The 12,475-nt window shown below is 53.7% G+C and overlaps 1 protein-coding gene across 1 annotated transcript in view; it reads right to left on the reverse strand.

Annotated features, from left to right (window-relative positions):
• The window catches only part of TMEM132E (transmembrane protein 132E), a 235,340-nt gene that overhangs the window by 11,956 nt on the left and 210,909 nt on the right, over positions 1-12,475 (reverse strand). The window contains exon 5 of the mRNA XM_073315392.1: positions 12,269-12,412. Coding sequence (XP_073171493.1) covers positions 12,269-12,412 — 144 coding nt within the window. The remainder of the gene's footprint in view (positions 1-12,268; positions 12,413-12,475) is intronic.

The following is a 12,475-nucleotide window of genomic DNA, read 5'->3' on the forward strand; positions in this document are numbered from 1 at the left end:
GTGCAATTCCACACCTGCAAATCATCCAGCCTGCCTTCCTGCACCCGAGATTGGCCGCTGACCCATCTGCCTCTGCAGATCAGCTCAGTTGGATGCACTGATCTTGGTTTGCAACTTCAGAAAAATATGTGAGCCCGATGACTGACAGGTGCAAAATGCTCTCCACTGAAACAGCAGTGGTGGCTGCAGACCAGGTCTGCTTGGGGAGGTCTGCAGAAGGGCTCAGCACCCAGGAGGGGGCCTGGTTTTTTCAGGGACTTGGTGTGCTGGATGCAGGTTGGACACTGAGTGCTCTGGAATATGTGGCCAGGTCACAATAGGATGTGGAGCAAATCTGGCCCTTGTTTAGGTGTCTCAATGGGAATCTGGCCTGGATTGCGGGCGCTGGGTTCTGGGAGATCCGGCCTCGATCATGGGCGCTGGGACCTGGGGGATCTGGCCCTGATCGTGGGCGCTGAGCCCTTGGGGATCCAGCCCCGATTGCAGGTGCTGAGCCCTGGGGGATCTGGCCCCGATCGCGGGCGCTGAGCCCTGGGGAACCTGGCCCCGACCACAGGCGCTGAGCCCTGGGGAACCTGGCCCCGACCACAGGCGCTGGGCCCTGGGGAACCCGGCCCCGGTTGCTGAGCCCTGGGGAATCCGGCTCCGATCGCAGGCGCTGGGCTCTGGGGGATCCAGCCATGAGCTCTTTCAACAATCAGACACTATACCCTGAGCAGGCAGCTGTATTGTGGGCGGTACGGGAGGGCATGGGAAGGGGTATTTAATTTCCCAAACTCTCCTTGGCCCCGGCATTGACATCAGATAAACACAAGCTCAGCATGTCTGCAAAGACAATCTCGGCTGTGCCGCGGCTGCGTCTGAATAAAGATGAGCTCTGAAATGAATCCCCCGGTGAATGAGCACTCTGGATATTGTGTCGTTGATCACAATAATATGATGGTCTGCTGCTCGCATTACCTTCAGTAATAAATCCACCAGCTTGGCTGGTCTGGGGCCACCAGCTTTTCAATTCACTGAAAGCCACCCGCCCTGTCCCAGTGATGGAGAGGCCCTGTTATAAAGCTACTGTATATTAGCTCTTAAATGTACTGCACTCTATTATGGCCATGCTTGGCGTAACCTGAGCTGAAGGATTCACGTCTAGGCATTGAGTGCGGGCCTGTCTGGGCAAGGAGCCGATAGCTCCGGCCCCGGTAAGGGCTGCATGGGATGCCAGCTTCACGCTCACCATCTGGAACCCTTTGCAGCTCTCCCCGCTTTGTCCCCTGGGGCCTCCATCAGCTTCAGCACATTTCACATCTTCCTTAAAAAGACCCCGGGTTTCTAGCCTTTGTGGCTGTGGAGAAGATCCCGGGGCATGGACACAGGCTTGGGAGGGGGGAAGGGTTTTCTGACTCGGCTCACCCAGGTGGGATGTAGGTCTTGGGCGCCTCCCGGAAAGGCCCTCCTCTACCGCTGATTGCGCTGAGTTCATTGGCCCCGTGCAGGATCTGGTCCCAAAGGAGCTGAGCTGAGCCTACGCATGACAGAACCACCAGCACCAGCCCAGGTGGTGATCTTACGCACGGTGCGGGAGACCATCAGTCACCCCCTTTGGCCCAGAATGTCCTTCCTCTGCTCTCAGCACACAGCTGCGAAACCCTCCCGCAAAGTGTGTGCCCCCCTCCAGCGGCAGGGCCACATAGAAGATAACAGCCTATTACTGCTACCAGTTCTCCGTTAGTTGAGCTGGTAGAGAACCTGCCGGGGATCTAAAGAGCCCAACCGTTGTTGCTGTTTTCATTTTTAAGCGTTAAAAAACTCTGGCTATTACTGTGACTTACACCCCACATTCTTCATAGAAATAGTGTGATATGAATATGGCATAACTGAGATATGTTTTATGCAAGATGGGTCATGTGGAAAAATTGGGAAGAGTCCAGCGGAGGGCAACAAAAATGATTAGGGGACTGGAACACATGACTTATGAGGAGAGGCTGAGGGAACTGGGATTGTTTAGTCTGCGGAAGAGAAGAGTGAGGGGGGATTTGATAGCTGCTTTCAACTACCTGAAAGGGGGCTCCAAAGAGGATGGCTACAGACTGTTCTCAATGGTAGCAGATGACAGAACGAGGAGTAATGGTCTCAAGTTGCAGTGGGGGAGGTTTAGGTTGGATACTAGGAAAAACTTTTTCACTAGGAGGGTGGTGAAACACTAGAATGCATTACCTAGGGAGGTGGTGGAATCTCCTTTCTTAGATATTTTTAAGGTCAGGCTTGACAAAGCCCTGGCTGGGATGATTTAGTTGGGGTTGGTCCTGCTTTGAGATGATCTCCTGAGGTCCCTTCCAACCCTGATATTCTATGATTCTATGTAAGGTATCATTGGAAAGGTTCTGATTTACTGAATGTGATTATCCAATTTGTATGCACGTATCATTCCTGTATCTGAAGGTAAGAATATTGACTATGTAACAATTATAACTGTGTGTGTATTTGGGAGAACACCCACCAGACAGTAGGCAATCAGCCTCAATGGGCCATTAGGAAGAACAATAAGATTTGGAAGATACTAATCTCCTGCCTTCCTGAGAAGCTCCCCAGGTTGCTGCTTTGACACTACAGGGTCAGGTGATCGTGTCACCTGGTACTAGACCCCCATCTTGGGCTTTCAGTGTTTTTCCATTAAGAGGGGGTGGGAGTCAGACTGGGAAACAAAAGATTCCCGCCTTATGTAAATTCTATTTAATGCTGGGAAGTAAGGCAATCAGGACTCTTCTCCACTGCCTCCCTGCCCAAGAAGGAAGACTGCTAAAAACACCTGAAGGAAAAGGCAGGGGATGAGTCCAGGCTGAGACAGGGGTCTAGTCTGCGAAGATAAATAACTGGAACTCTAAGCTACAGAAACTCTGTAATTTACCTAAAACAACATTTAGGGTGAGAAATTATATTTTGTGACCTGTTTCTTGAGCGTATTAATCTTAGTTTGCGTGTTTTGTTTTATTTGCTCCGTAATCTGCTTTGTTCTGTTTGCTATTCCTTATAATCACTTAAAATTTACCTTTTGTAGTTAATAAATGTATTTCTTGTTTATTTCAAAACCCAGTTTGTGCAATTCATATTGGGGGCGGGGAGGGGGGAGCAAAAAGTTGTGCATATCTCTCTCCACATTGTGAGAGAGGGTGAATTTTTATGAGCTTGCACTGTGCAGATCTTTCTATACAGCACAAGTCAATATTATTTTGGGTTTATACCCCAAAGGAGGTGTGCACATTCCCCTGGCCATTCCCCTAGCCTAGCTAAATGCTTCCACATAGATTTCAGTCTGTGTCTGCAGCTGAGTGTGGCCTTACCTGTGTGTGTGCTGGAGAAGGCTTGAGAGCCAAGCATGGCAAGAACAGGGTGAGGAAACCCAGGCTGGTGGAAAGGTTAGGCTCAGTGAGACCCCAGCACCTCAGGTGGCACCCCAGGAGCGGGGTTCACCCCATCACAATTACATCCAGCAAAATGTTGTTAAAAGAACATTAAAATTGCACAGACCCCGTGCCTCATTCAGTGCACAGGACAGACGGTGCTCTGCGAAAGAGCAGCTATTCAATAGCTCATTCATCCTCATCATCCCGTGGGTGGCCCCAGGCCTTACCATTCAAACTCTGCTCTGATTGCAGAATGGTTCATTTCCTCCTGGGTTTCTGTGTGGTGCTCTCAATGTAGTCCCTTAATCCTTTCCCAACATTAATGCATTGATCTTCCTGGCCCCCCAGTCAGGCTAGGTGCTCTCATTATCTCTGGGGAATTGTGGCACAGAGATGAAGGCCAAAATTGTCAAACACGGCATCTCCTTTTAGGTGCCCAATCTGAGAGGCAGAGTGCCGAGTATGTGACAGCACTTCCTATGTTGAGCGCAGAGCTCTCATTGACCTCAGCTGGGAGGGCTCACAAAGCAAATCGGACCTCAGCATCACAGGTTGGGCACCCAGAACAGGAGAAGCAGACAGAGGCTCCCTGTAAAAAGTTTGCTTTAGGTGACTCCTCACACAGGAGCTCTGTGGCAGAAGCAGGGCTAGAATCCAGTTCACCAGGGTAGCACTCAAATGCCTTCACCAGGAGACTCTCCTTTCTCTTCCTGCAGTCCCTGCCTCGTTCACTGCACTGCCGCCAGCTTCTGCAACGAACGAGGCAGGGCTCCTCCAGATAACAGCCTCCTTGCTGCACAGCCCTGATTCGGTCCCAAGAGCAGGTCCTGTGCACTGAATGAGGCAGGGGGCCCGGGGAAAGAAGTTGGCTGCGATCATGGCATTAAAGACTCGATCATAATCCGTATGACCAAGGGGGCTGAATTAAGGTCAAACACTTTGCAGCCTTAGTGTTTCTGTAATGCCCCTTTTTGGGTGTAATATCACTGTACCCTTTCTGTGTACACAGCAGTGACGCCCAGGCTCAGCTCCCCACCTCATCTGAATGTTCAATTATTTACAGGAACAGAGAGCAGATTCCGCTCTGTAATCTGTGAATTATGTAACAGGTTTATAGCCCTCACACCGTATTCGTACTCCCCAATCTCTCCAGGTAACTGAAAGCTCCTGTGGAACAAATCTCAGCCACAAACGAAAAATCACTCAGCCAGAGACTGCCAGGAGATGCCTCATGGAAAGCATAAGGCAAAGTTTGTGGGGCCGGAGGTTTGCGCGATCCATTATTCATCGCAGTCTGCGTGCATGTGTCCACTCCCCCTGGATGCAGGGACAGTGGGTAAATTAATTTATGAGCAGGAAGGCAGCTCATTAACCAGTTTAAGTGTCTTGGAGTCCATCCTGAAGTGTATTCTTGCTACTGTGTTTTATCACGCTGCAGAAACCAGGTCTCCGTAAATTAGAGAGGGTGGGGCTGTAAGTCGCGCAGACGAGAGCTTTATTCTGGGACTCGGGTAAACATTCTCCGATCGCGTCTGTCACGCCCTGTTCCCCAGACTCGCTTGGTGTGAGTTGAGGCGACAGCGTGGGGCTGGAGCACACGGACTGCAGAGTCTGGCTGCTCTGGGGGCCCAGGGAACAAGCTAGGCAGCATCAAGGCCTGGGAGCTGCCTCAGGGCCAGGAAGGGAGATTGGCCCAGTCGTTGCAGTACTTGCCTTGGGAGCTGGCCAGCTCCATGCCTGCCTCTGCCACGACTCCCTGCGCAACCCTGAGGGACTCACTTAGTGCCCCTTCTGGGAGACCAGGGTAACAATTCTGCCACGAATCTTGACTGGGGTAAATCACCATAGCCCCATGGGCCAAATCCCCAGCTGGGGGTAAATCACTATAGTTTTATGGGGCCAGATCCCCAGCTGGGGTAAATCACCATAGTCCCATGGGCCAGACCCCCAACTGGGGTAAATCACCATAGCCCCATGGGCCAGATCCCCACTGGGGTAAATCACCATAGCCCCATGGGCCAGATCCCCAACTGGGGTAAATCACCACAGCTCCATGGGCCAGACCCCCAACTGGGGTAAATCACCACAGCTCCATGGGCCAGATCCCCACTGGGATAAATCACCATAGCCCCATGGGCCAAATCCCCAACTGGGGTAAATCACCATAGTCCCATGGGCCAGATCCCCACTGGGATAAATCACCACAGCTCCATGGGCCAGATCCCCACTGGGATAAATCACCATAGCCCCATGGGCCAGATCCCCAACTGGGGTAAATCACCATAGTCCCATGGGCCAGATCCCCACTGGGATAAATCACCACAGCTCCATGGGCCAGATCCCCACTGGGATAAATCACCATAGCCCCATGGGCCAGATCCCCACTGGGATAAATCACCATAGTCCCATGGGCCAGATCTCCAACTGGGGTAAATCACCATAGTCCCATGGGCCAGATCCCCACTGGGATAAATCACCACAGCTCCATGGGCCAGATCCCCACTGGGATAAATCACCATAGCCCCATGGGCCAGATCCCCAACTGGGGTAAATCACCATAGCCCCATGGGACTCCATGGGACAAATCTCCACCTGGGGTAAATCAGGCATAGCTCCACTGGCTCCTGCCATTCAAATGCAAGCGCAGGATTCCCAGCACCAGCGTTACCCACCCAAAACTGAGGCCACCCGACTGACCCCTGGCACTTTCTGCACACGCAGCCTGGCCTACAACTCCGTCATGTGCTTTGTGGCTGCCTCCCACACCACTAGAGCGCTGCACCCCAGAGGTGGCTGCATGTCAGCGGGGCTCCGTGCGTGGCGCTTGGGAAGTACTCTGGGAATCCTGCAGCATGAAGGGGGCGCTAGCATTGATCCCCTGCCCCTCGAGCAACGTTCGTCTCCCCCCAAACACACCATGGTGGTGAGCATGCTGCCCGGCGCTGGTATAATGCCAAGAGCTAGAAAGAGGGGGCAGGGGATAGATAGATAGATAGATAGACAGATAGATAGAGGGGGTGTATGGGGATAGATAGATAGATAGATAGATAGATAGATAGATAGATAGATAGATAAAGGTGGTGTCTGGGGATAGATAGATAGATAGATAGATAGATAGATAAAGGTGGTGTCTGGGGATAGATAGATAGATAGATAGATAGATAGATAGATAGATAGATAGATAAAGGTGGTGTCTGGGGATAGATAGATAGATAGATAGATAGATAGATAGATAGATAGATAGATAGATAGATGGGGTTTATGGGGTTGGAAAGATAGACAGACAGACAGACTGACAGCTGGCATTGAGATAGCATCTTTGTCATCTATTCCCCCTTATTCCTTCTATCTATTCTCGACCCTCCCTTCCTTGTACCTTTCCCCATGCCCCATTCACGGCCATCATGCCTAAAAGGCACTATGCAGGTTTTGGTGCTCGCCCCCGTTTAGCGAGTGCAAAGCAAGGCGCAGTCGCCAGCCCCCCGCCCCTCTCCCCCTTCAGTGCCTGGGAGGCTGCCGGCTCTGCAAGGCCCAGGGCCAGCTCTCGGGAGCCTGAGAAGCACAAGTACAGAGCCTTGGCCGTGCGGTGGAGAAGTTGTGCAATTTGGAGTGTCAGCGTGAGCTGGCTCACTCGAGCCTCTGATCTGGAAGTGAAGCCGCTAATGAGAACTTGCCGTTTCCATTTCAAAGTAACACTATTTTGCCTTATCAGTAATAACTGGCTTGATAAGCTGTAGGTACAGCTGCTTCCGACCGCCAGTACATTAGACAATGGACTACTCCCGCGTCCTCCCCTGGGATGGTGACGCTCTCTCCCTGGCAAGTCTTGAAATCAAATACACAGGAGAGGAATGCGGTTCAGGTCCAACCAGCTCGCGGCTCTACCATGGCCCTGGCGTGAAATGAGTTTGGTGGGCCTCAGTCCAGCCCTCGGTGCGGGCGGGACCCCGCGGCACCAGCAGCAAACTGCGCCGAGCACCGGGATTCTCCAGGAGAACGTGCCGTGTGCAGCGGGCACTGCTTGCCCTGCCCGCCGACCTCACTGGCATTCTCAGGGGCTGGATGAGACTCAGTATGGCCCGGATCAGGACTGGTGGCTGGGAGGCTGGAGGGGGAACGCTGAGGTGGGAGGGCAACTGGGTCGTCTTTAGAGTGGGTTTTGTTTCACAGCCCAAGGAAATTAGGTGCCTGACTTCCCTTTGCCGGGCCTCTCCATGCTCAGGACGCAGACAAGGGGCAGAACTCCCCAGCATTGGCGCCCAGGTGAGGTCAGTCACTCCCGTTGACCCCACTGATCAATGGGGCCTGGCAGCAGAGGAAAGGCCCCATGGCTTTGCAGCACTGGCCTCCAAAGTGCACGGAGCTGCCTTCTCATGCCACGGCAGCACCTCTGTCTGCGTCCAAGCAGTGACGCTTCTTGCTGGAGCAGCCTATTCCACGGCCCCTTAAGCAACTGGGCTCAAAGTCCAAAGCCCCCCTTCTGCGGTGTCCCCTGGGCATCATGATCAAAGCTGCAGGGGGACCAACGCTGGAAGTGGAGCAAACTTGGGAGCCCCACTCAGCAGGGGGAGCCGGTGAGCTTAGAATAACAAGTGCTACAGGAAATCCTGGGAGCCTGGGTCCTAATCAATTTGCTGGCTGAAGGACCAGAGAGGACAGTTCCAGGAGAAGCCAGGAAACCCCACACCAGAGCCCAAGGCTCCAGCACCTCGACCCTGCAGTGGCACCAATCACACTGTGAAGCCGTGGCATTTCACATGCCCAGAAGGGTGCCAAGGAGAGGCTGCGTGACTGAGGGAGAGTGACTGTCCCCTGCGCTCCGGAGGGGCCCGGGCTCTTCATTTAGCTCGCCCGGTTACTAATTACAGCCACGCAGTGAGAAATCTGTCAGCAAGTTGAGTTGGTTGGAATAAACGGCCCCTGGATGGTCATAACCCATCTGCCTGGCCTTCTGGCTCCCTCTGCGCTCTGAGGGTCTGCACTTGCATTCAGAGGTGATGTTACAGTCAAGTGAAACCGAATTCACAGAGGTTCCTGGGTGCTCGAATGGACTCTCCTAGCCCTGCCCTTCCTTTTGCCGCTGGAGAAGGTGCACAGGGGTCTTGCTTCATAAGGCATGTGGGTTAGCCCAGGGGCTACCAGAAAGTCATGGAGTCTAAGGCCAGAAGGGGCCACCACCAGATTCCCTAACACAACCTCCTGTAGCTCCCTGGCCATCAGCAACTGAAACTGGGTCAAAGTATTACAAACCTCAGGAAACTAATGCGATCTTCACAATCCCTGCTCCAGATGCCACCTTCTGGCTTCTGCTTTCCTCTCTCCTTCCCCGGTTCTCCTCCCCTCTGGGGGGTCCAGCCGGAGCCCAGCAGACTCCAGGTTTCGGCCATCTTACAAAGGTTCTCAGTAGAGCCAGAACGGAGCCTGGAGCACATGTAACTTCCACCGTGCGCCTGTGATGGCTGCCAGCTCAGCCGCCCTCCTGGGGAGTGGTCCAGGGACCTCCAGAGCTACAAGCATGAGCTGGTGTGGTTGGAGATAGAAGCCCTCTAGCTGGGGCTGTGACAGGTGCATCTCCTGGGTCGATTAGGCCCAGACAGGTACCTTGTACACATTGACCAGGGGGGTAACCAAGGGGACTTAACCGGTGACCAGAGCAAAACAGCATGGTACCTTCTCACTACTGTATTTGCACCTATTTATTTTGATTTACAAGGACACGAGAAAGTCCAGCTTGGTTCTGCCCTGCCCCGCATGTGTCCCCTTTGTTGCTGGTCCGCTAAGGAAACTGGTAACAAACAGCCACGAGAACAGCGCCCGGACTCTCGCTAGCCACTCGGCTCATAAGCAAAGCAACCTGCCCTGAAATGGGTCTGGGATTTCCTCCAGAAACCTACGCTACAAAAGGGGCAGACGGGGTTGGTCCCTCCTTCTCTGGCTACTCAGATCCCAGGGATGAGTTAGCGCAGGGAGAGGAGCGGACTCCGGCCAAGTAAGGGCCAGATGGGACTTTTGTCTGAAATCTCTCAGGGACAAACTCTGGTGTCGTCACTGCAGGGAAACTCCCCTTGATTTCCCGGGGCTCTTTGCTCCAGGAAAGTTCCCACGCTTTCAGCGCTTGTGTGGGGCTGGGGGCGTGCGCCAGTGGGAGCAGGTGTTTGTGTGTGTATCTTAGTGGGAGTGCGGGTCAGTGTGTTTCTCTGTGCTGCCAAGAGTGGGCATCAGTGGATATTCCTGCAGGTGTATTAACTGTCCAAAGTAGCCGGACTTTGTGTGGGTTTGGGGTCGTGTTTGTCTGTGCCAGTGAGAAGACGTGCGTTCGCCTTGCTGGAAATGTGTGTCCCTGTGTTAGTGAAGTGAGCGTCAAGGGGCAGTGTGTGTTAGCAGGAGCAAGTGTGACCCGAGAGCAAGGGGACACTTCGTTGCATATATAAGACAAAGCCCCTAATATTGGGGCGTCTGTCACCTAACAGGCGCGTGTGTCCATGTGAGAAAGAGAGAGTATGAACTTGTGTGTGTACATGTGTTAGCAGGAGTGTGTGTCAGAACAAGTGTGTGTGTGTGTTAGCAGGAATATGCACGTTAGCAGGACAAGTGTATTTCCTGACAGGAAAATGTGCAAAGGGAGGCATTAGCCAGAGTGTGTGTGTTAGTGACAGAGTGTGTTAGTGTGTGTTTGCTGGTATGTGTGTTAGGATGAGTGTGTGTCAGTAGGAGTGTGCGTATGCGTCAGTGACTGTGTTAGTGTGTGTGTGTATTAGGATGAGTGTGTGTGTTAGTAGGAATGTGTGTGTCTGTGTGTTAGTGACAGGGTGTGTTAGCGTGTGTGTGTGTTTAGGATGAGTGTGTGTGTTAGTGGGAGTGTGCGGATGTGTCAGTGACCGTGCGTTTGTGAGTGTGCTCGGACGAGTGTGTGTTAGTGACAGGGTGTGTTAGTGTGTGTGTGTGTTTAGGATGAGTGTGTGTGTTAGTGGGAGTGTGCGGATGTGTCAGTGACCGTGCGTTTGTGAGTGTGCTCGGACGAGTGTGTGTTAGTGACAGGGTGTGTTAGTGTGTGTGTGTGTTTAGGATGAGTGTGTGTTAGTGGGAGTGTGCGGATGTGTCAGTGACTGTGCGTTTGTGAGTGTGCTCGGACGAGTGTGTGTTAGTAGCAAGGTGTGTGTCAGTGGGAGTGTGTTAGTGGGAGTGTGTCAATGGGCGCACAGAGGGGGTATTTAGGGGGCGATCCTTCCACACCCCCTGCACCTCCAGGGCACCATGCCGGCCTTTGAGCCTGGGAGTGGGCGCTGGCTGACCCCGGCTCCCAGCAATCCCTGTTGACGGGATGCTATGAAAGCGAGAGGCAGCAGGTCAGCAGCCCGAGGACACGGCAGGGCAGGGGGCACGGGGCTGCCCGGGCGGGTACGGGGCAATGATCCCGCAGAGTTACTGTCACACAGAATTCAGTGACAGCAGAGGTGCCGAGTGCCAGGCTGGCTCCGTGCGGGGGAGCTCGCACACGCACACCACTCACACACCCCACACACACACGACAGGGACAGGCTGTGAACGCCCTGCCATGCCGCTCAGTTCAGCCAGGAGCTGCTGTGGCTGGTGAGGGTACCTTCACCCCCACAGCTGCTCTGAGGCCGCAGGGGTCATGGCAAAGCAGGAGCGGGCGGATGGGACTGATTGGGAACATAGGGCAGCCGGGACCAAACAAATAAAACAGGAGCAGATTAGAGAGGCTGGAGCAGGAACTCAGGACTGCATGGCTGGGGGCAGCTGTCCCCACACGGCTGCTGGAATACCTGAGCCTGCAGCCATAGCAGGCAAGCCAGCTGAAAAGGGCACATGGGCCTCAGAGCCAGGGGGGCCTTGGAGATGGGATTTGCCCCAAGTGTGCGTTTAGAGCCACCCAGAGACTGGGGCGTCAATGTGAAGACACCGATCTCAGGGCCGGGCAAATCCAGCCTATGCATGGATCCTGCTGGGTTAAACCTCTGGGAGAGAGAGGTGTATGGGGATAGCTAACTGCTTCTGTAGTCCCGGTCTCTCATGTCTATTTCCAGACCCATCCTCCTTCAGAGGTAGGGCCTTTAGGGTTAATTGAATATCAATATTTGTGGATGGAGGAGGTGTCTTTCCATCTGTGGGAGAGAAGGGGCTAAATCCACCATTTCTCCACCCCAGCCAACCTTGGCAGAACCCAGAAGCCCAATTTGATCCCCATCTCAATACCCACCCCGTGTCCCTCTGAATCAGACGAGCACTTGAGCTGGATGTTTCCGTCAGGAGGATCATCAACGAAAGGGTTAACTGTAATACTGCTGTGTGGCGCGTCATTGTTAGGGTTCAGAATGAACATCCCATTGCACTGCACAGATGAAGTTCATACCTCTCTGAGCACTTGTTTTGGGCTGGCTGCAGATTCAGGCAGATGTCATCGCGCTGGCTACACACGGGTCACAATCTATAGGTTACCTTTGTGCCTGGAAAAGCTAATGGCACAGGGCCGGTTCCCCGGCGGGTGTTGATCAGCACAGTCTCCCTGCAGCCAACAGAGCTTCGCTGTTTGACACCAACTGAGAATCTGGCCCAGACAGCCCTTCTCCTGACAGCTTAGATCCTGGAGCCCCCTAACGCAGCAAACTCACAGGGCCGGGCAATGGGGAGGCGACCTGCATGGCAGCGTGGGTTCTCTCCCAGCATCAGACGGGGTGTGGCCATTGTCAGGGGAGCCCTTCACCTCCATCCTGCCTCGAGGTGGGGCTGGGGCTGGTTGGCCCTACACACAGCTGGAGGGGCTGCATGAAGGGCTTACCAGTCTGAGCCAATGCTCAGGGTGGATGGCTCCAGGAATCTTTGCCCCGTCCCTGCCCCGCCAGGCTCACCTTGATGATGTCCTCGTTGTTGGACTTGCACTCGACCATGGCTGAGACGTCCGTGATGACACCGGTCATCTCTATGGCGATGACCTTCACTGGGATGGCCACCGTTCGGCCTGTCAGGATGGCTGTGTTGATGATCTCTGTGTCCTGGAAGGCAAAGGGGACTTTGCATTAGTGTCCAGCCCCCATTTTCCTCTCCCCTGCCCTGGG

The sequence above is a fragment of the Lepidochelys kempii genome, chromosome 17 (assembly GCF_965140265.1).
Source record: "Lepidochelys kempii isolate rLepKem1 chromosome 17, rLepKem1.hap2, whole genome shotgun sequence".
NCBI classification, from domain to species: Eukaryota; Metazoa; Chordata; order Testudines; family Cheloniidae; genus Lepidochelys; species Lepidochelys kempii.